The sequence below is a fragment of the Delphinapterus leucas genome, chromosome 14, assembly GCF_059928025.1.
Source record: "Delphinapterus leucas isolate spDelLeu-1000000601 "Yukka" chromosome 14, BTC_Dleu_Yukka2, whole genome shotgun sequence".
In the NCBI taxonomy this organism is placed as follows: domain Eukaryota; kingdom Metazoa; phylum Chordata; class Mammalia; order Artiodactyla; family Monodontidae; genus Delphinapterus; species Delphinapterus leucas.
Genome location: NC_143142.1, coordinates 87,399,274 through 87,421,311, shown reverse-complemented (window position 1 = coordinate 87,421,311; position 22,038 = coordinate 87,399,274). Strand labels below are relative to the sequence as shown.

General features: G+C 48.2%; 1 protein-coding gene across 1 annotated transcript; it reads right to left on the bottom strand.

The window, feature by feature from the left end:
- Positions 1 to 4,538: 4,538 nt before the first annotated feature.
- GALR1 (galanin receptor 1) lies at positions 4,539 to 16,286 on the bottom strand. Its single transcript, XM_022560000.2, has 3 exons — positions 15,621 to 16,286; positions 12,076 to 12,141; positions 4,539 to 5,060 (listed from the first exon to the last, which is right to left on the bottom strand). Exons 1-3 carry the CDS (start codon positions 16,284 to 16,286, stop codon positions 4,743 to 4,745), a joined length of 1,050 nt encoding a protein of 349 aa, XP_022415708.1. The 3' UTR covers positions 4,539 to 4,742.
- Between the last annotated feature and the right edge of the window lie 5,752 nt (positions 16,287 to 22,038).

The following is a 22,038-nucleotide window of genomic DNA, read 5'->3' as shown; positions in this document are numbered from 1 at the left end:
GCCAAGACATGGGAGCAACTTAAATGTCCATCGACAGATGAATGGATAAAGAAGATGTGGTACAGATATGCAACGGAATATTCCTCAGCCATAAAAAGAATGAAATGATGCCACCTGCAGCAACACAGATGGACCCAGATGATCGTACGAAGCGAAGTCAGTCAGACAGAGAAAGATGGATATCATATGATATCACTTACACATGGAACCAAATATGACACAAAGGAGCCTATTTGTGAAACAGAGACGGACTCACAGACAGAGAAAACAAACGTATGGTTACCAAAGGGGAAACTGGGGAGGGATAAATTAGGAGTTTGGGATTAACATATACATACCACTATATATAAAATAGATAAACAACAAGGTCCTACTGTACAGCACAGGGAGCCATACTCAATATCTTGTAATAAACCATAATGGAAAAGAATCTGAAAAGCATATATATATCTGAATCGCTTTGCTGTACACCAGAAACTGACACAACACTGCAAATCAACTATACTTCAATTTAAAAAACAAAGACAGAAAAGGATGGGGCTTTCCACCCCAAAGTGACACCAAAAGCCTTAGCTACAGGATCGGCTCTTCACACAACTGTCTGAATACGGCAAACTTGGTCAATGTTCAAACAGACTGGGAGAGAAAGCCCAGCTGAGGGTATCACCAGGTGTACAAAAGTAGGGCGCTTACTCACCACCTTCCCCTCCCACTCTCCATCCCTGAGATGTCCCCACCTCCACTGCTGCCCCCAGGACAGAACCCGCACTCTCGGGGCAGCAGGAGGTGCCCTGAGCGTGAGTGCAGGACCCAGCAGAGGGGGGCAGTGCCCAGGGCCTGTGAACGTCCTGAGGATCTTGCCACACTGAGCACACCTGCCCACCTCCGAATCCCAGGGTGGCAGCCCAGGTGCAGGAGGCGGGTGTGCGTGCACCTGCCACTCACACTCATGTAGGAAAAGAAACCACCATCTGGACCATCTGTGGTGCTTTCACGGGTAAAGAAACAGAATCCTGAGCGATGCAGACGACGCACAGCACGCTCCCCTAGACACGCTTGCCTGACGTACACACAGCCCACATCAAGGATGCTGAAGCTTTTAAAATCATTCTGCAGGCTCAATTTTCCACTTCTAAAAGAGAAAATGTTAAAATACAGCACAAATTAAATCCATTCTGCAATTTTTTTCTTTCCAAGACAAATCACCCTCGGCATTTAAGGCCACCTACCCTAACTACAGAGACGTTTAAAATCAACACGTCCTCAGACAAACAAGTCATTAACATCTGCGTGACAAATAACTTAACGGGCAACGTCTTTTAATGGCCAAGGAGAACAGGATTACCTTAAATAGAAAGTCATTTACAAATTTAAAACCGGGAAGATATTTGTAATCAGTGCAGTTGGAAATTGACAAATTTTAGATGGTAAGTCTCCAGAAGGGGCCACCTTGATCTCTTGACTCAACTTACATGACCACGTGGTTTATATACATGTTTAATAACCTTTTAAGCCAGAACATGAGGAAGCTGAACAGTATATTGCTTTACTCAGCGCAAGGCTGCTTGAACACAAGCACTTGGGATCGCACAGCTTATCTGTGGCATCTGTGGAAAGGGAATGGATTCTCTCCTGCCCAGAAGTCTGACCTTGGGTTTCAGCTAACGTCTTGGAATCATTTCTGCACCATGTCAATGCATCTGAGGCACTGAGCAAATGCAGTCATCCGCAGGATCCCAACCGGAGGTTGAATCACAGAAGCTTTTAGCCTCACGCGGCTCACGCGGTTCAGACATCCCTCCACTGGTACGCCTGGGGTGAAGGAGGAATTTTACTATGGTATACGTCAGAGTGAGGAACTCTGCCTAGAAGCAAGTCAGGATAGAAGCACAGGGGGTGGGAAAGCCGGAGGAGGGGTTAGACGATGGTTTGATTCCCGATGTGGGCAGTAGAACGATCCCATTTATAGCAGAAGTATTTCCCTACGATATTCAGAAAATGGCCTCAGCCCTCACCTTGCTGAGCACATGCGTGGTCAGAACAGCAGAGACTATCTACGACGCTCTTCCTGGGAACACAGGACAAGACAGTCTCCTCATCGGAGTCCCTATCTTCACCAGCAGGGAACCGAAACTGTTGCTTATGCATATGAAACAGCCAACATGCCTGCCCGCTATGTAAATATTCCAGAGCCACCGCCCCATGGGGACGGAAAAGGCCCAGAAAAATAACAGCTGCCCTGGGGCACTAAAGCCGCCACATCTAAGGAGAAAGCATCAAGTTTCTTTGCAAGTCACTAAAAAACAAGGTTTATCCAGCAGCCGGACTTGAAAGACCGCACTGGGTGTCTCTCCTTTAGCCTGGCTGCTGGGAGTAAGGCAGGGGGCTGGGTTATACAGTGAAGAAGGGGCGGGGCCTCCGAATGGCTCCCTTTAATTACACATGAGGACATCCGAGCCCCAGGAAGCAGCTGTTCGGCAGATGCAATAGAAGTTCGTCTGCAACCCCTCACTCAGGAAGCTTTACAGGGTTTTACATCTTTGCAGACCTACGTTATTATCAGCAACAAAACCCATCAGAGGAGGAGATAACCTCAACCCTGGGCAAGAGGAATTGATTAAAATGACGATGGCAGGAAGAATATCCTATCTGACTACAGAAGGAAGCGATCTGCTTTCACACTCGGCACACTTGGGTTTTGCAAGTCCGTGGTCACGTCATCTGCGAGGGACCAAGGCATTACAAGGGTAAATACGTCGTGTCGAAGCCCATTCTCAACACTTCTTAGAAAAGAGCAGCATTAGCTACTGTATTTGTTTTAATACTTCATTTGAGTGCGTGGAAAACAGAAGAGGAAAACAAGAGAACAGCCATGGTGCAGGGAATCGCCGTCATCCACGCAAGTCCAAAGGCAACCAGGAGGCAGCTCTTTGCACGGCCGCGTGCGTTCACACCCTCAGACGTTGTCCCGGCATTTACAACGGCAGCTTCAAGTTCCGCAAAGCACATGAGGTACCATCGTCAGGATAAAATGTATCTGCTGCCAAATCTGAATGAAGTGCAAACAAATTTTCCGTGCAAAGGACTTACGTGGTTCTTAAAAATACTCACATACACATATACATAATTTTTCCCTGGCCATCAAACACGAAAGCGCTTGCTTTCCCACCCTCTCTGACAATTTTCTCCTATTCCGTCCAGAGAACTATTTATACCATTGCAAAGGTAAACACCGTTTTCTGGAGGAATATAATTTTGAAAGTAAATTCATGAACTAGAGAAGTTAACGTGCAAAGACTTACCTCGAGTTGGGTTTTTTGATCTAAAATTTGGTATTTCGCATGAAGTCCTGATTTGACACAGCTGTACATTACACAAATTTCTTTTTTAAAAAATCTTCTTGCTTTTGTATCATCCTAAAATAGATCAAAGTCTTACAGTCTGAGAATTATTTTCTAATATAGGATCATTTACTCTTTTCATACTATTTTCTCATTGTAAATATGAAATCATCACAAAAACTACATTTGAAACTCAAGTCATGAGGATTTGAACCCCAAATTAACATTTCCAGAGGGAATGATGTTTGGGGTAAATGTGCATTAGACATCATTACAAATTTAATGAAAAAAGCATTTGTTTGTACAAGATACGGTGTCCCTAGGTAGAGCCATTCATAAGATTTGTTTTCTTCAAAATTTATCCGAACCAAACATTTAGTATATGCTTTCCTCACATGGCATGACAATTATCTCATATGACTTGCTAATTTCTGAATTTATGGAAATTATTTTCTGTACATCATCTTCACTGACATTTTTAAAATTCTCTCTTTGGGGTAGATTACATTCAAGGCATAGCTAATACCTTGCCATATATATATATATATATATATAATATATATATATATATATATAAAATTTTAATGTCCAGTTTCATTCTCAGAATCTCATTCACAGCTTCCACTATTAGAATAGTTGCAGGTGGTGATTTCCCTGATTTTTTTAGTCAACTCAATAAAGACTAAGTTCACAGGATAGCTTTTAATTGACATCCCGATGGCTGACACCCAGGGTCATGGCCGCAACACCTCCTGACCTCCTGAGATAAACTTAATGGACCTCATGACTGCAGACAGACGCAGCACAACTCAGAAGCCCTGTACACTACTTACAATTGGGAGCAAATGTGACATGTGCACTAAACTTATTTCCATCAAATAGCAGTGTCTCTATATAAACGGTTGCAAAAATAAAACTCAGGGAACACTTTCATGTGTCCATGATCGTATTTTAAAACACACAGTTTTAATATTACCCCTTATCTTAAAATTGAAGAACTAAAGCACAAACACGTTTTCTAAATAAATTTGCTTCAAAATGTAGATCACAAATATTCCTGGCCATCTTTCTAGGTCCTTATTCCTTATCCTATGAAGAACTGAACAAACATAGGGAATTCTATTAAACTTTCATTTCTTAAGAGGTATAAAACTATTTTATTCTCTTTCGCTTATGGAATCGAATTTAGAAATAAAATAAAATTTAGAAATAATCTTCACTACACCTAGGGATTTTCCAGGTAGATCAAAGTACTTTTTAAACACAAGTGGAATTTAATTAATATAATATGAATTGTTGTGAAGATAACAAGTTGCTGCCTTGTTTAACACCTCATTGTATTTTTTACGTGTCTACTCCACAAGTATGGAAACGCCGCACAAAGAACACGCTGATCTTTTTTCACACGTGAGTGCAATTGGTTGATGGCGGGGTGTCTATTCGACTTCTATTTTCTTTAGTGTCATTAAGAGGTGACTTGTTGCGAACGTGGCACTTGAACACCTGCTTATAAGCCTTCCTGAAATTTTCAGAGAGAAACGCGTAAATGATGGGATTCACGGAGGAATTACCGTACGCCAGGCAGTGGGCAGTGATCCGGAAGAAGAAGGAGGTGGGCGTCAGTGGGAAGACCCCAAACTCAGCCCAGAGGTGGATGACGTGGTGAGGCAGCCAGGAGACCCCGAAAACCACGACCACCACCAGCACCGTCTGCGCAGTCTAGGAGAAGGAAAAGAAAGGCGATGCATCGATTACAGCAGGAAAGGAACCCAGCCTCTTACAGCACGCCCTGAGAGAATTTTCTGTGTATTCTCACAGGTACGTACTAAAGGTACGTACTAAATCTGCCTTAGGTGTTAACCTTCACTTCGCGCAGCAGTTTTGTTCAAAACTTCCCCGGGACCGGCCTTGACCCTCCATAGGGAATAATTCTAGCAGGTATGTGAAACGCATATGGATAACAGGAAGCGTGCTTTGAGTCATGGCAACAGGAGCACATAGATTGAACACGGTAACTTTACAACCCGATGCACAGCACACAGTGGGACTGAGCCCAGGGAGGCAGCTCAGCTGAGCTCGTGAACGCTGCTTCCGAGAGTTGCCTCCACAGACAAGAAGAGATGTTTATTTCTCCTTGTTGAACCTGGACAAACTTAGAGACCCCCAACACATGCAGTGGGTCCAGAGAGCCATTTCAGGGCCTGTCTCCCTGTTTGCTTGTGTCTCCACCCTTCCCTGCCACTCCTGAATCTGAAACACCTAGAAATCAGAGGCAGGGTCCACACGCGTCCTTTGAGGTTTCTGCTGAGCAGATGATGGGAGAAGATCTTCCCTGGGCAAGAACCTCAGCACGAGAGGAGCCTTCCCTCCCGCGCACCACGCGTGTGCCCCCGTCTCCCCGCTGCATCTGTTCTGAGTGCCCGCCACGGGCTGCAAACCTAAAGGGCTGGGGTTAAGTCTTGGGACACTTTTCCTGTGCTCCATCACCACCCAATCAGGACACGTTGAAAAGCCAACAGTGCAACTAACTGAAAACTCCATCTCTAGGGATTCGAACAAAAGACAGTGGGCTACTAACAATGTTTAAAGTATAAAATAGAAAGCCATCAGCTGGTTTCTTCCTTAAAAGCGTGTAAGCTGGGCTCAACCGCCTGACGGCAGAACCAGGGCTGGGTGGGGGGCACCGAGAGGCGACCTCGGCTGACTGCTGGCTTTGCATTCTTCACTCGCTGCCACCAATCCGGGCAGACCGCATGATGATCCGCGGTGTAGATGAGGACGCTGAGACCTACAGGGCCTGCTGCCCCCCCGGCGGGATGCAGAGTTACAGCTGGAGGCCGGTCTCTGTGATCCCAAACCGTGCTCTGAACAGCGGGCGCTCGGGGAGAGAACATCCCACAAGGTCTACCTGGTAACGGCAGCCGCATCCCTGTCTCTGAGCACCCAGGGCTCTCTGGACCGCAGAGCCTTAGGGCAGCTCTGTGGGCTCAGTCCTGTAACTGAATCACAGGGGGGACGTTTGCTGGCTCGCTCTCCTGCTCCAGCGCCCATCCCCCTCCATTCTCTTCTAGGGCGTTTGCTCCTCGAAGGTGAAAGGAATATTAAGGACATGAGAGAGAGATGCTTTCCGTCTCTCCCCTGAGGTTGGGAATCCAGTAGCCTCTCTTCCTCCTCAGATCAAGCCCAGGCTGTGATGCTCTAAAAGACTGTGTTGAACATGCAGAGTGGAAACGTGACCATCAGGACACCTCCCAGAGCAGGAGAGCGTGGGTGCCCATCATCCCCTCCCAGTCACGACCCTAAATCCACTCTAAGCACTTTCATTTCTTAAGAAATGGTGGTCCCCTGTCCATTTCTTAAGAAATGGTGGTCCCCTGTCCATTTCTTAAGAAATGGTGGTCCCCTGTCCATTTCTTAAGAAATGGTGGTCCCCTGTCCATTTCTTAAGAAATGGTGGTCCCCTGTCCACCTTCCCCTCTGGAGAGACCGGGATCTCGACTGGGGTCCACGAGTGTGTGGGGGGGAGGCTGAGGGGAAGGAGAGAGAAAGAAGGACGGAGGCTTCTTTCTCCTACAACCTCACAGGGTGGAGCAAAGTGATTCCACAACTAGGGAACCACTGTGGACCCACACATTCTTCCCCGGGAGAAGCGCAGACCCCGGCCCTGCAGGAATGTTCCCACCTGACAAGATGACGTTCCTATTACTCCCCATGAATTAGAATCCTGCTGTTAAGGACAACAACACCCCGAAGGTAAGGATTAAGGCTCCTCCAGGAGGGGCACAAGGTAGCAGACTGACTCGGAGAGGAAGTCTGTCCAAGACACGGGCTGGAAGCCAGGAAGCCCAGGCAGAAATGGGAGAGGAGACACTCAGACCTCAGGTCGAGGTCAAGGCGAACACGGTGGTCAGCGGGGCTGGAGATGAGAGCTAAGCTCACCATCTGAAGGTGCGCGGATCGTGCAAAAGCCAAGGACCGACATCAGCCATAAACGGGTTAACGACCTTTGAAAAATGATGTCACCTCCCTGGGCTTCACTTTCCTGGCCTGTGAAGAGGGTGACCCAACCTGACGATCCCCTGACTGGGCCTGGTCCATTTCAACGCTTCAAACAACTCAGGTACAAACCTGATGACAGGTTTTTACAGGGTGGCAGGTATACAGATTGAAGCCACCGACCCCATGGCGCACAAAGCAAACAGCAATCTGCTCACATATATTAAGGGATTGTCTGCTGTCAACCTGTTTACCCATTGGTGTGCGGGATACATTCCCAGACGATTTAATAAAAACCATCTAGACGTAATTCCACCTGCAAATAGAACGGAACACGTCATCTGCTCTTTCTAAGACAATAAGATGATCTCTGTGCTTCACAAAACACTCTCTGGATATCCTGTTTCATTGTTCCTTTTAGGAAGTTCTTACTGAGTACCAAGCTTAGGGCAGAAATATACCCCAGCAGCTTACTGATAAGAGCCATAGTGTATCTCTGCATCATTGTAGGGCAATGGGCAGTATGGTATGTTTTCTTTGGGGTGTTTGTTACTGTCTGTTTACCCAAGTCCATTCAAAATCTACCTTTTATTTTTAGCAGTTCCACTGGTCTTTTCAGAACCATGAACGAGGTTCTTTTTCTTGGTCTACCTGTAGCTTTGAAATGTGACCGGATTACAATTACAATATAAATCAGGGAAGAATACTCAATCGGTACTTATATAAACTGTATCATATATCGAAGCCTGTTCCCAAAAGAGTTTAATAGAATGTTTGTGCTCCCCGCTTAGTGTCAGCAAGGGTTCACTACTTATTTCCTGCCTGTTTCACAGGCATTCAGCCCGTCAGAGCTGGTACAGCAGTGGGCGCCCTGCACACGGGCCCTGGCGCTCAGCCCCGCAGCCCGGGAGGCATCCACACGGCCATGGCATCACGTTAGGCGAGCACATCCCTGCGTGTAGGCAGAGGCGGTACATGGCTTCTTCCTCTGTCTCCTTTGCAGTAGAGGCTTGCTGCAGATGCCTCTGGGTCCAGGGAACTGGGAAGACATGGGAGGGAATGCAGGAAAGAAGTCCACACTGCAGAACAGGGCCTGCAGCCACCACTGCTTCCAACACCCGACTCAGAAAGCAGGCGGCTGGAATACGCCAGCTCCAGGTCAAGACCTGGTCAACATAAGGCGTTGTACTAGCAACCACAAACCGGGTTTCCAGCAGATCAGCGCGCCATCATCACGCGGGGCAGAGCTTTGCAAAAATTCTGGTATCTAGGCCTCATGCCCGATGGCTCTGCTTCCATAGGTCACGGGGATTAGGTAGCTGCCCAGGAACCTGCCTTTCTAAACATCTCAATCGGGTGTTTGAAGAACCCGTGAAGAATTCCACAAAGGCCACAACAAAAGCAAATCATCTCATCCACCCCAAGCGAAAGGCTAAAGTATTTCCTCAATGTTGACAGCGCCTAGGCTGACCCACACCGTCTCCTCGGTAGGATTCGCAAAAGCTGCTTCCTCTCTTCTCCTTTGAAATGTCAGCAGGTAAGGAGACAAGTCCCCTCTGTGGGGAATGAGGCTATTTTCATTTCTTACAGTTATCATTGGCCTCAATCACAGATGGATGTGCATCCGATGCACCTCCTACTTTCCCCACGTGTCTGTGCAGGGTACAGAACCACCATATCATCGTCTGATAGAGAAGAAGGTATCACTTAAGGTCGTGTGCTAAATCTCTGTACTAATTCCTATACTTGAGGTTGGGTGCTTTATTAGCCTGTCTTCTTTTTACTCCTCACTCTGAAAGTATCTGGAAGATACTAATTTCTCCTCCTCTGAGATGCTCCTTTTCAAGCCATCTGAGACATCCGTTATTTTTTCTTCAAAGAATTTTATTCATAATCCGTCTAATGGAACTTGGCAGAGAAGAAAAAAGTGACTAAAAGATGAGAGTGATGAAAAACATTTTGTGAATTGTATAAACGACGGCCAAAAAGCTTGCTGAACTACTTCAAGCCAGAAGGGGAGAAAAAGAGCAGCTGCTGAAAGAACCTCGTGGTTGAGAGGGTACCACGAGGGCCTCGCCATCTGCTTCCTTATCAGAAGGAGCCATCCGGTGGGGAGGTCTGTCCCACTGGGAAGTCTCGCGGAAATTGTTTAAGAATCTCGTTTTAGTATCTAATCAGCCTTGTGCCAGAAAACGCGTCTTTATGTCCAGCAGAGCCTGGCATTAATGAAGCACAGGGCTCTGTACTATGATTACTACTATTTTGGCCACGGAAATCACACTCTTCATTTGTATTTTCCTCCAAACATGCAGGATAACTGTTCGGCACGTTTGTGATGAAAGACCCAACTCTCTGCCCCGTGAGTGCTACCAGCCTTAACACTAAGGGGTCCCCAGGTGGGTGGATACAGCACAGAGGAAGGTGCCCTACTCAGCCACTGAGAGGGGAGCTGGAAATGGGCGCAGCTGAAATGAAGGAACTATCAAAATCTTATCACATCACCCCGTCATCCGCCAGCAACTGAACATGTATACACACCAGGAACACTTTTCTGCGCGAAGACCCGGGGAAGCATCACCATGAGACAATCCAGTCTCCGCCTTCAGGGTTGACAGTCAAGCTGGCTTTCCATCCTGGACCCTCTGCTCTTCCCCCTCTGTCTCCCATCTGCTTGTTCTCCTCTCTCTCTCCCATTCCCTCTTCCCACCCCACCCCTGCACCTGTGTGCTATCCCTTGCCTAGACGCAGGTGCACACACACACACACACGCACACGCACACACACACACACACACAGGCCCCAGCACCACACTCTATTTGTTCTGTGCAAACAAAGAGGCAATTAAATATATCAAAAGAGATCTGCCATCTGTTCAGTGGTTATTAAGGGTCAGAGGTTGTGAGCATCGAAGAGAAAAGCTTCCCTCCTCCAAATGCTGAGAACTTCTCCTATGGTAAGAATTACATTTACACATACGTATATAATATATACCCACACATATATATGTACACACATACACACCCCATGCACACACGTATACACATAAAACCAAATGATGTAAATGTTAAACTAATCACTGATCTTTAGATCATTTTACTGTAAAACAGAAGCTTTTCTAATCATTTCTTCCAGGATCTATTTTCATTCTTTTTTTTTTTTTTTTTTTTTTGCGGTACACAGGCCTCTCACTGCTGTGGCCTCTCCCGTTGTGGAGCACAGGCTCCGGACGCGCAGGTTCAGCGGCCATGGCTCACGGGCCCAGCCGCTCCGCGGCATGTGGGATCCTCCCAGACCGCGGCACGAATCCGTGTCCCCTGCATCGGCAGGCGGACTCTCAACCACTGCGCCACCAGGGAAGCCCTATTTTCATTCTTTTAATCACTTTTTCTCCTCTGGAACCTCCACAATTTCTCTCCAACAGTTTTCAAATATAGAGACTAAAACTAACTGTAGCATGCAAGTAAGATCCAGCCAATGCTAAAGAAAAGTTTTATTTCCTTCCTGCCAAGAGGCAGAAAATCTTTGGCATCAATCAGAAGCAGGTACCACGTTCCAAGGGCATAACCTCTGCAGAAGTTCAGCAAGCCCCCACCCTCCCCAAGGGTGTTAACCTCTTCAAATACAAGCTAAATTTTGTGCTTTTTAACCAACTCTCTGCTATTTCTTTTCACGGGCTCTGAGAACAGGTGTGTTTTTAGCCACATTATTGTTTATAAACAAGGAAAAGTCAGGAAGAGCCGTACTTTATTTATGCAGAAGTTTTTAAAGCAAATCTGATTAAACTATAATTTCTGAAAATTATGTGTCCTTGATCATAATAAATATTTAGAAGGAAAAACAAGGTATTTTAAGATGTTATGAGTAATATTTGCGGGTAAAGATTCTGGTTATAATCTCCTCCTCCCTAATCATATGGTCTAATAATCTCATCAACTTTCATTCTACTTTCTAAAAATCAGAGATGATACAGATATTATCTGAATAAGAGGTAAATTAATCCTGATTTGTAAAACAGTTTTTCCTCCAAATGTGAAGTGTGATAAACTGCAGGATGTTAGATGCTGTAATACTCTTCAGGAGAAGCTTCTGGAATTCAGAATTCACGGGATGAAAAAGATAATTAAAAATGGGCTGAAATCCCCCGAGGCCCCTCCCATCTTTAGTTCTCTCCCCTCGGGGCTAAAGTCAGCAGAAGTCTGGGAGGAAGAGAGACGAACAGTGCATCTGCTTCTGAGGCTTCAGGGAGAGGCTGTAACAACACTCTCCCGAAAGATTATTAAGACAGGGCCTCCTGGCATCACATCAGAGACGGTCAATACACAATAACATGATGGTAGTTTCATGCAAAGTATGGATCCAGCCACTCGACACTCTGTCCCAACCAACCTAGCACATACCTTCTCAAGAGGCTGAGAATCCAGAAAATGGACCTTTCCCCCCGTCCCGAGACTTCCATCCCTCCCGAGACTTCCATCCCTCCCGAGACTTCCATCCCTCCCAAGACTTCCATCCCTCCCGAGACGTCCATCCATGTTTTCGTGCAGCACGGTCACCCAGCCACCCTCAACAGCTCACTTCCCATTTCTACCCTCTGCCTAGTGGTAAGAGGCTCATCTCAAATCTCTGTACCCAGGAACCAAAACGTCACAGGCACTGGGTGGCTGCAAGGAGAGCTAAGAGTATACGTAAACTGAGCTCTAGAAACGCGCACAGGCTGTAAGTCCACGAATATTTTTACCTTTTTCTTCGATACCTCTGACTTCTTTGACACGTTCTTCAACTTTTTATGCAAATGATGAAGGACCTGAAAAACACAGACTAATAAAATCGGTTTGTCTCAGACCCCACACGTCACTGTCCATTTTGCAACGACACTTCTTGAGGTTCTGAAATGGGACCACCGTCATTTGCAACGTCATTCAAACTGAAATTCACATGAGGTGGTGGAGTAATGATGACTAAGAACTGCCAAGGACACCTGTTCCTCTAACCCTGAGGGGTGCCCAGGTGCCATCTGCGGCCGGAGCACCTGCTGGCAGAGAGCTCTGGTGCAGAGAGCTCTGCGGTTTTGTCCAGAAAGAGCCACACCGCTACCCATATATGCATCCTTGTTGGTCTCCCTTCCACCTTGGCTTCCCCCAAGATTCTACATTTTAACAATCCCCAGGTCCCTGTCGTATGTTAAATCCTAGACACACGGACAAACTACAGACTGCCCTCCAGCATCACTGATGACTGGAAGACCGTTCAGCAAGGTTCTACAATTAATGTCCCATCGGGAAGGCTTCCAGGGGGACACTGGTTTCCTTCCTTAGAGAAGCTAGCTTTGTCTTCTCTCGCCAATGTAATACTCAGGAGAAATGATGTGAGTCACTTTGGTTCTATGTAAGAATTTACAACATAAGCTATACAACAGGGCCGAGACGGCTGTACATATGCCACACTGGTGTTGAGTTCTTTCTTATGTCCCATCTGAGTGAAAAATCTAAGGAAAATTAGCTCTGGGTGACTAAGGGCTTTAGACTGTCCACCGGTTACTCGATGAGTCTCTCCAAAAACTGCAAGCAGTGTTCCAGCCACCTCTCTGTCCCCCTGAAGCGCCGCAGCACGGAAGTAATTTAATGGAACTGGACTTACTGTGAAAGCCTGCTCCGTTTGGCGGGATGCAGCCCTTCTGGACGGCCCTTCCCTGATTGGGAAGCCAGGGGACTTATTCACACCCTCACGATTCCTATGCAGGTCAAGCAGCCATCATGGGGGGCGTGAACTTCCGACTCCAAATTCCCAGCTCTACTGAGATACTTCTCACTTCCTACAGAGGCTTAGCATCCTCTGCAAGACAAGCCTTTCACTCGCTACAGGGACATTTGGGATGACTCTCTGCACATTGACAATGGGTTAGTTCACTGTCCTGCCAACAGAGACTGGGGTATAAGAAATCAAATCTAAGGCAAAGATAGAAGAGAGGCTTTGGCAGGAACAAATGAGGAGAACTTTCAAGGGGAAGGAAAGGGCTGGACAGGACCCTGCCTGGCGAGGACCGGCCTGGCGATGTTCTTTGGGGACAGCCTTCCCAGAAGGCCGAAAGCAAGGGACAAGAGGAGACGCAGCAAAACAAAATCAGAGACGGCCATCTGGAGAGGACTCCATATGGAAAAGTCAAATGTTACCTGCTTCATAACACTACCCCGGGGGTTACTCATTCCTTCCACAAACTCGGGGGGATCACGTCTGGGTAACTGCAAAACGCCTAAGGAATGTTGCTGAGTGGTCAGTGGAGAAAACACCCAAGCATGTTTGGAATAAATATGCAAATATTACCTTGAATTCCAAAGAAAGTTCCAGTTATGCTTAAAAGCAAACTATTTCCATGTAAAAACTATCCCAATGATCATATATTTTTTGAATTTCTGAAAAATTTTAAATTTTGCCCTATGTGTGACTTGTATAAATTCTCAAATGACAGAAATGTAACCTAATTTATTCCTAGACATTTACCTTGTTGTTTCCATTAAGGAGACCTGAATTATGTTCCCCAAAGACTTTCGGGAAATGATGGAAGAATGTGCTTCAAGTCTAATCCATGTCATGATGATCGAAGAGGCAAATATTGTAAGAATCACTCTAGTCCCAAGGTCCATGCCCTACAGGCCCTCAGCAATCGCCCCTCTCTTGGGGGACTGGGAATCCCTGCACCGAAATCCTCCCTGAACCCTTTACCAGCTTCATAATCTGGGTCAGCTGCTTCACTCCTCCAGAACCCTCTTTCCTTATCAATAAAATACGCACAATAGCTCCAAACCACTGGGTGGCCTGCAGATTAAGTGAGATAGCGCACACTGGAGACCACTGGGCTGTGCAAACCAAGCTTTGATTTGCGTTTGCAGAAGATGAAATGAATAAAACAGCCATTTACTGAAGAGCTAAGCTGCAGTGACCTCCCAATTTCCCCAATTACCACATCTCTTTATATATAACCCTTTGATGCAGGACATTCTTTCAGATCACATCCAGAAATATTACCATTCAAAACAGACGTAACTCCACACAGATGACGTGGGGGGAGGGGACAAACAAAACCAGGTGGCTTTTAGTCAAGATTTCTGCTGGGGGGGAAAAAAAACCAAAAAGCTCTATGAATTGAATGTAAGAAATGACTGCCGTTCTACCTCATCTGATTATTCAGTCCTAGAGTCCCCGCCTTACGAGAAACAGAATGAGATACGGAGAGGGAGATGAAGAGAAAACGGTGGAAATTTCAGAATGTGGTGACAGCAGTATTTTTCTCATGGTGATGGGTCTGGGGAGGGTGTGTCGGGGAGAGCGGAGCTCACCCCGTGAATCACGTCTCATAACTATCCAGCATATACTTTTACTCCAGTATAAACAAGACTTTCAGATCAGTATAAAAATCTTCAGACTCATGTGTTATTAATGAAAGAGAATGGGATTGTGCTGAGCTACGAGGGGGAGGCTTGCACCAGGAAGTTTAACAGCCATTTTCCCAATAAGGAGGTGCAGGGGTAGGGGACCAGAGGTGTGTCAACAGTGTGTCTCTCAGCGATAGGGCTTTAGACCTGCTCCCTGAGTCACTTCATATTCCTTACCCCTTCCTAAAAGGACTGAAACGGGGAAGCAGCAGCTGGAAGCCCATCCATCCCAAGTTCTCTGGAGACTCCCTCAAGACTCCGTGAAGAAATACTGTCTAACCACTTGGATTTGTAACGCCCAACTTGTGTATAAGACGACAGTCAAAGCTCTGTCGCCAGAAGCAGCGGCTTCACAGAGCCGGTCCCCGCCGGCCCCCCCGACCCTGTGCACCCCGCGGGCAGGGAAATCTCCCCATCAGGCCCTGCTGAGGGCTGTGGAGGGGCGCGGACCCTCCACCTGGCAAAGGCGTGCGCTCAGGAGGATGGAGCGCTCGCCGTGACCCTGCGGCCACGTGGGGTAGCCCTCGCGCGGGCTGAAGGGGCGGCGCGGCTTTCCCCTACTGAGAAGTGGGCGTTGACGCCCCCTTCCGCCGGGACAACCTCAGGGCCCCGGGCCGGGGCGAGAGGACGGGCGCCCGGGAAGTGACCTGCTGCAAACTTTCCCTGGCGTTGCCCAAACTCCGAGTAACTTCCGCGCAACGTCAGACCCGCGAGCCCAAGCCGAGGCCGAGGGAGCAGGAAAGGGTCACCGCGCGGTCCCCGCAGAAAATTCTGGGGAATGAGGGCAAAGGGGCGGGGCCGCTGCGGGTCCCGGGAAGGGGTGCAGGGACGCAGGAGCCGCCTCGGGGCCCACCTTGGCGTAGCAGAAGCAGATGAACAGGAGTGGCAGCAGGTAGCCAAAGACGAAGGTGCACACCACGTAGGCCTTCTTGTGGCGCTGGCTGGACCACTGCTCCCAGCAGAAGGTCTGGTTGCTGACGCCCCTGTGGAAGAGGCGCTGGTGGTAGGCCACCGGCGAGGCCATGGCGATGGACAGCGCCCAGATGACGCCCACGCCCAGCAGCGCGTTGCGGGACACCCGCAGGGCGGAGGAGCGCCGCGAGTGCACGATGGCCACGTAGCGGTCCACCGACATCGCCGCCAGGGTGAAGACGCTGACCAGCATGGACACGGTGAAGAAGTAGTGGACGAACTTGCAGGTGAAGGCGCCCAGCACCCAGGTGGGCAGGGCGTACACCGTGGCCTGGAAGGGGATGCAGAAGAGCAGGTAGGCCAGGTCGGCGATGCTCAGGTTGAGGATGAACAGGTTTGTGGTGCTGCGCGGCTTCCCCGGCTTGCTGCGCGCCAGCACCGTGATCACCAGGCTGTTGCCCAGCACGCCGAGCGCGAAGATCAGGCCGAACACCACCAGCGTGACGAAGTTCTCCACGCCGATGCCGAAAAGAGTCCTGGGGTCCGGGGCGGGGGGCTCGGGCCCGCTCGCGTTCCCCTCACTGAGGTTCCCGGCCGCCAGCTCCATGGCGCGCGGGGGGCGCCCGGGTCGCGCCGCGAAGGGTGCTGGCCGGGGAAGGAAGGCGCCGCGGGGAGCCGGGGTACCCAGCCCCTGGCACGCAGAGCGCGAGTTTCTGAGCCTGAGCCTCCCTGATGGGCACGCGCCCGGGCGCCCGTGCCTAGTGGCACCGTCTTTTTGGACAGGGCTGCCCGAGAGAGGACACGGACCGGAGCCGGAGCTGGACCTTCCCAGACCGGGCCGGTTGTCCGGAGAAAGCAGGGCTCCCCTTGCCCAGGCACCACCGCCCGCTGATCCGCCCGCACCCGGGAGGAGGGACCTGCCGGTGCAGCCCTGAGGGTGGACAGAGCCCTCTCCGCGCCTTACCGACTCCGAGCCCCTGCGGGTCGTCTCCCACGTCCCGGGAGTGGCTGCGGGCTGCACCTGTTGCTCTGAGCCTCTCCTTTCCCGCGGCGCTCTGGGGACACAGCCGGGCGCGCGGCCACGTACCGCCCGGTTCGTGGAGAAGGCTGCCCTCGCCTCCCAACCGCCCGGCGCCTCTCTCCCCTCGCGGTTTTTGGTCAAACGGGAGAGTGCTCTGTGCCTTTGTGGGCATTGGCAGGGGGCCACTCCGTCGCCACTGAGACGTAGGCAGGACTCAGCCCCGCGGAAATCCGCGCCCGGAGAGACTGGACGAATCCCAATGGGGTGGGTCGCCGCCCACCTCCTCGCCACGATCGGCCGCGCGCGCTCTCCTCCGCGCGGTGCGGACCTGCCTGCGTCCAGCGAAGGCGACAAACGCCGCGTGCAGCCCCTGCCCCGGCAAGGGAAGCAAAGCGCGCTCCGTGCGCGCTGGGCGGGGAGGCGGCGGCGCGCAGACCTCGGTATCTGTCAGCGCCGTTCATCCTAGCCCTCCGGGGGTGGGGGTGGGGGGCGGTCGGGGAGAGCCCTCCCTACCCCAGGAATAAAGCCCAAGAAGTCGGTGATTGGCCCTGAGGCAACCTGGAGTTTTTGTAAAGTCCCTAATCCCAACCGCCCCTCCCTGCCCGCTGCTAGGGAGCAAATAAGCAGGAAAGAAAAACGAGTGGCCTGTTTTGAGTTTTCTTGATAAATGTGGATAAGATGAAAGGGGAAGGTGTCGTGCTTACATCGTCCAACTTTAGATCAGTTTTGCCTTATGTTACTCATCTGAGTGACATAAACAGAAGACGTGAAATATTCGTGAAGTGAAAAGAACACGTTTAATACCACTGTTGTAAAATGTGGATCCGCCCCCCCCAAAAGGAGCTGTTTAAGTGTACTGTAGTAGTGTTAGTAAACATTATCCTTGTTTATAATCTTGCTGGTTCACAACTAGAGAGATGAAACTGATTCCTTTATTTGCAGTGTTTATATGATTTGTCCGTAAGAATCCTGGTACCTTTCAGCATTCTCCAGATGATTCCTGAGTGTCCATTATGCGCCAGACACAGTGCTTGAGGGCGCTGGGAATACAAAGATGAACGGGATGCAGCGTTCCCTCGGGCAGGTGCTGACTTTGCCTGGGGAAGTCTGGGAAGTAAGTAGTATCTAATTTCTCTTTGACTCTAACTTGCTAGTTCTATTCTGCTTCATTTCCAGAAAGATTTTGATGCAGTTCACTGAACACCTACTATGTACCAAGCACTTTACGTGCATTCATTGTTTCAGTTAATACTCACAATTCCCTTGTTATATCCACACACATTTCCCGAGGATGAGATTGAGTTTAAGTAACTGGCTAACCCAAGAACGCCCTTGCCTTCCCTAAGAGGATGCTTGGAAAGCTCATTCAATTGTCCTGCCCATCGGTGTCGCTTTTCTTCCCAAGGGGCTCTCTGATCTACACTTTCAGGGTACCCTGTGTTGGACAGCCTGTTGCATCAAAAGTTGTTTGTAATTAGATTTGGGGAAGAGTTTTCTTATTATTATGAACTATTTTCAACATGGAACAGATATGATAAAACTTTATGAAATACTCATGTACCCACCATGCAGCTTAGAATAATAAAAGAAATTATCAGTAGAGTTGAAACCACTTTAATATATTTCCCCAATCACAACCTCCACCACTGCCCCCTCCATCTCCAGGTAACCTAAATGCATCCTCTATCAGTCATTTATTTATACATTTATGGCATATGCATACGTTCTTAAATAATATACTGTGGGGCTTTTGCCGTATTTGAATATTATATGGTCAGGATTATATTTCCCTTAAGATGTACTTTGTCTCTTATTACTGTAGATATACCAACATTATTTGCATTTCACTGGCCGGTTCTATCTTTTGCAATCTTCCTATGTCCTGTGATTTCCTGACATCTCTTGGATACAGCACATAGCTGCATTACTTTAAAATCCAACTTGACAATCTCTAATTTTTTAACTGATGAGTTTAGTCTGTTTACATGTATTGTTATAATAAATTATAAGTCTAATCTGTTTGGACTTATTTTTAACATTTTATTTTATACCTCCTATTTGTTTTTTATTTCCAGGCTTCTTTCCCCCCTCTTTTTTGACATCCTGAGGGTCGCATTTGAAGGTGGCTTTTTCCCTCTTTTTGGAAGGAGAAGGAATGTGGTCTGTTTTTATCCTTTTACTAGTTACCCTTGAGTGTCGGCTATGTGCCTGAAATTATTTTGGGTTCTGAAAATAGAGCAACGAACAAAACCAAGTCCCTTATTTCATGGATCTTATCTTTTATTATGGAAAGAAGATATTAAAAATAAATAAAGCTATAATATGCCATATAAATACCATGAAGGAGGAGAAGGCGGGATAGGATACAGTGACTGGAGAGTGTAATTATACGGCAGTCAGGGAAAGCGGGAACCTGAAGGAGGTAAAGGGGAAAGCCTTTTGTCTTAGTCTGTTTGGGAGGCTATAACAAAATACTATAGACCAGCTGGCTTATAAGCAACAGAAACTTATTTTTCACAGTTCTGGAAGCTAGAAGCCCAAGATCCAGGCACCCGTAGAGTCGGTGTCTGCTTCCTGGTTCATAGGTGGTTTGCCTTCTTGCTGTGACCCCACATGGAGAAGGTTCAGAGAAATTCTGCAGGGTCTCTTTTATGAAGGCATTCATCTCATTCCTGAGGTTCCACCCTCCTAACCTAACCACCTCCCAAAGTCCTCACCTCCTAATGCCAGCGTGCTGGGACTTAGGATTTCAACATATGAACATATGTCATTCAGATCATAGCACCTTTTGCATATTGAGTGTAGCGCATCCTAGTGAGACGGAAAGCAACCAGGGAGGGACATGCTTGGCATGTTTGCTTCTTAGGCCTTGGGGGGAGATCATTTTCCTTCTTCTTAAAGAATTTATTTCAAATTTTCCTTCAGTAGGTGCCAACAATAAAAATTGCTCATTTATTCCCAAAACTGTGGTTAGTTCAACCATCAGCCGGTGGCCGACCAGATGGACAGCTCTTGGCTCTCAGTGACTTGAAGACATTATTCAACTTTCCAGAGCTTTTGTTTTTGCTCTTGAGAAGTCAGGCCATGCTCTCGTCACCCCTTTGTAGATAATTTGACTGTTCTCTCAATTTTTAGTATCTTTATCTTGGGTGTTTTATAATCTCGCTTCGTTGCATTTGATTGTTTCCCTTTTCCATCCTTCTTGAGGTTTGTTGAGCTCCTGAGGCTGAGGATTAATATTTTCCATTAATATTGGAAAATTCTCAGCCATTATCTCCTTAAATATACATATATATATCTTGGCTGCATCGGGTCTTCATTGCTGCACACGGCTTTCTCTAGTTGCGGCGAGCAGGGGCCACTCTTGGTTGCGGTGTGCGGGCTTCTCATTGCGGTGGCTTCTCTTGTTGCAGAGCATGGGCTCTAGGCGCGCGGGCTTCAGTAGTTGTGGCACTCAGGCTCAGCAGTTGTGGCGCACGGGCTTAGCTGCTCCATGGCATATGGGATTTTCCTGGACCAGGGATCGAACCCATGTCCCCTGCACTGGCAGGTGGATTCTTAACCACTGCGCCACCAGGGAAGCCCTCTCTTTAAATATGGACTTTCCCCATTGCTGGCATGCTCGTCCTGGAATTCTGAGAGACACGAGTGAGGCCTTTTCACTCTCTGCCTCAGTGTCTCTTTTTCTTTTTTAATTTTATTGAAGCAGAGCTGATTTACAATGTTGTGTTAATTTCTGCTGTACAGCAAAGTGATTCCGTTATATACATATATATTCTTTTCCATTATGGTTCATCACAGGACGTTGAATATGGTTCCCTGTGCACTACAGTATCTGCCTCGGTGTCTCTTAATCACTTTTTCATCATTTTAATTCCTTACTCTGGGCCAATTTGTCGATTTTCCTTCAATTCTACAGCCCCCATTTCACTGTTCTCTCTTGATCTGTGATAGATTTTTTCTTTTCAAATTCACCAGGACTCGTTTTATTAATTTTTTTCTTTCTCATTGCGCATGTTTCTAATGACCTCTCTGATTCCTTCAGGTGTCTTAAATGTGCTGGTTTTAGGTCCTGGAAACTCCGAACCCCTTGCGGCCCACTGCTGCTCACTGTTTCCTGGGGCTTCTTCTCAGTTGCTTGTGTAGCATCATCCCTTCGATTTCTACTTGGCCAGAATGCGTCTGTGGGAATTTTACAAGACGTGAATTAAGAGGACGTTCTTACAAAAGTATTTGCCTTTGCTTCTGCCATTTGCCCCCATGGCTCCCTCAACTCAGGGACTTTTTAAGTTAAGTTCTCAGCTTGATAAGCCTCAGAACACACATATGGGAGGCGGGTGATGTGGGCATAAGTTCTCAGAGGAGCCCTTTCCTCCCTCCTGGTCCTGAGGCTGGCCCAGTGCTTTCTAGACCTTTCTTCTGGCAGATGGTTTTGCTCCTCCTCTCCCTGTTGAAAGATCACACCACCTGCCTTTACCTTGTGACTGTCTATGCTGCTCTCAGCTACAGAATTGAGTCCCAGGGGCTTCCCTGGTGGCGCAGTGGCTGAGAGTCTGCCTGCCGATGTAGGGGACGCGGGTTCGTGCCCCGGTCCGGGAAGATCCCACATGCTGCGGAGCGGCTGGGCCCGTGAGCCATGGCCGCTGAGCCTGCGCATCCGGAGCCTGTGCTCCGCAACGGGAGAGGCCACAACAGTGAGAGGCCCGCGTACCGCAAAAAAAAAAAGAAAAAAGAAATGAGTCCCACCCAGTTCCCTCAGGCTTTGGTCCATGAAACACGTGTGTGTGGCTGGAAGGTTTCCAGAGCTAAAGCTTTCAGCGATGCCAGGGACCCCATTACTTTCACCCAGGACGGCACAGCCCAGACGGGAGGATTTTTTAAAGTAAACTTTAATGCTGTATCATAAATATATTGCGGGGGGGAGAGAAATTTAGAAAAATACCTTTAAAGAAAGATGTGAAAAGTTTCCTGGGAACATGAAGAAACAAATCTTAAAAAACAGGTCCACATCCAAGTACTTCCTGTTACATGTCCGCCTAGTACAGGGCACCTTAGGACTCAACGTTTACTTCCATGGGCTTTCACTGTGTTGGTCCTATGTCATGAGGGACCACTCTGAAGCATACGGGGGATGGGATTTGTGAGCAACTGACAGAATTATTACCCTGAGTTTTTAAGAGGACATGAAGGTGGGTGTGCAAACTCGGGTCTCCATTCTGCTTAACACGGGAATTATCCTCCTGAGATGGGGCTCCATCTGGCCAGTCCTGCGTCCACACCTCATTGGTCTCCCACCAGGCGCTGTGGCCACAGGGGGCCCTTCCACAGTGGAGCCGAT

Coding starts and splice junctions, on each gene's coding strand:
- GALR1 (XM_022560000.2), bottom strand. CDS start 16,286: ATGGAGCTGGCGGCCGGGAACCTCAGTGAGGGGAACGCGAGCGGGCCC. Junction 12,142..15,620: donor TCTGCTTCTGCTACGCCAAG/GTGGGCCCCGAG, acceptor TGTGTTTTTCAG/GTCCTTCATCATTTGCATAA. Junction 5,061..12,075: donor CAGAGGTATCGAAGAAAAAG/GTAAAAATATTC, acceptor TCCTTCTCCTAG/ACTGCGCAGACGGTGCTGGT.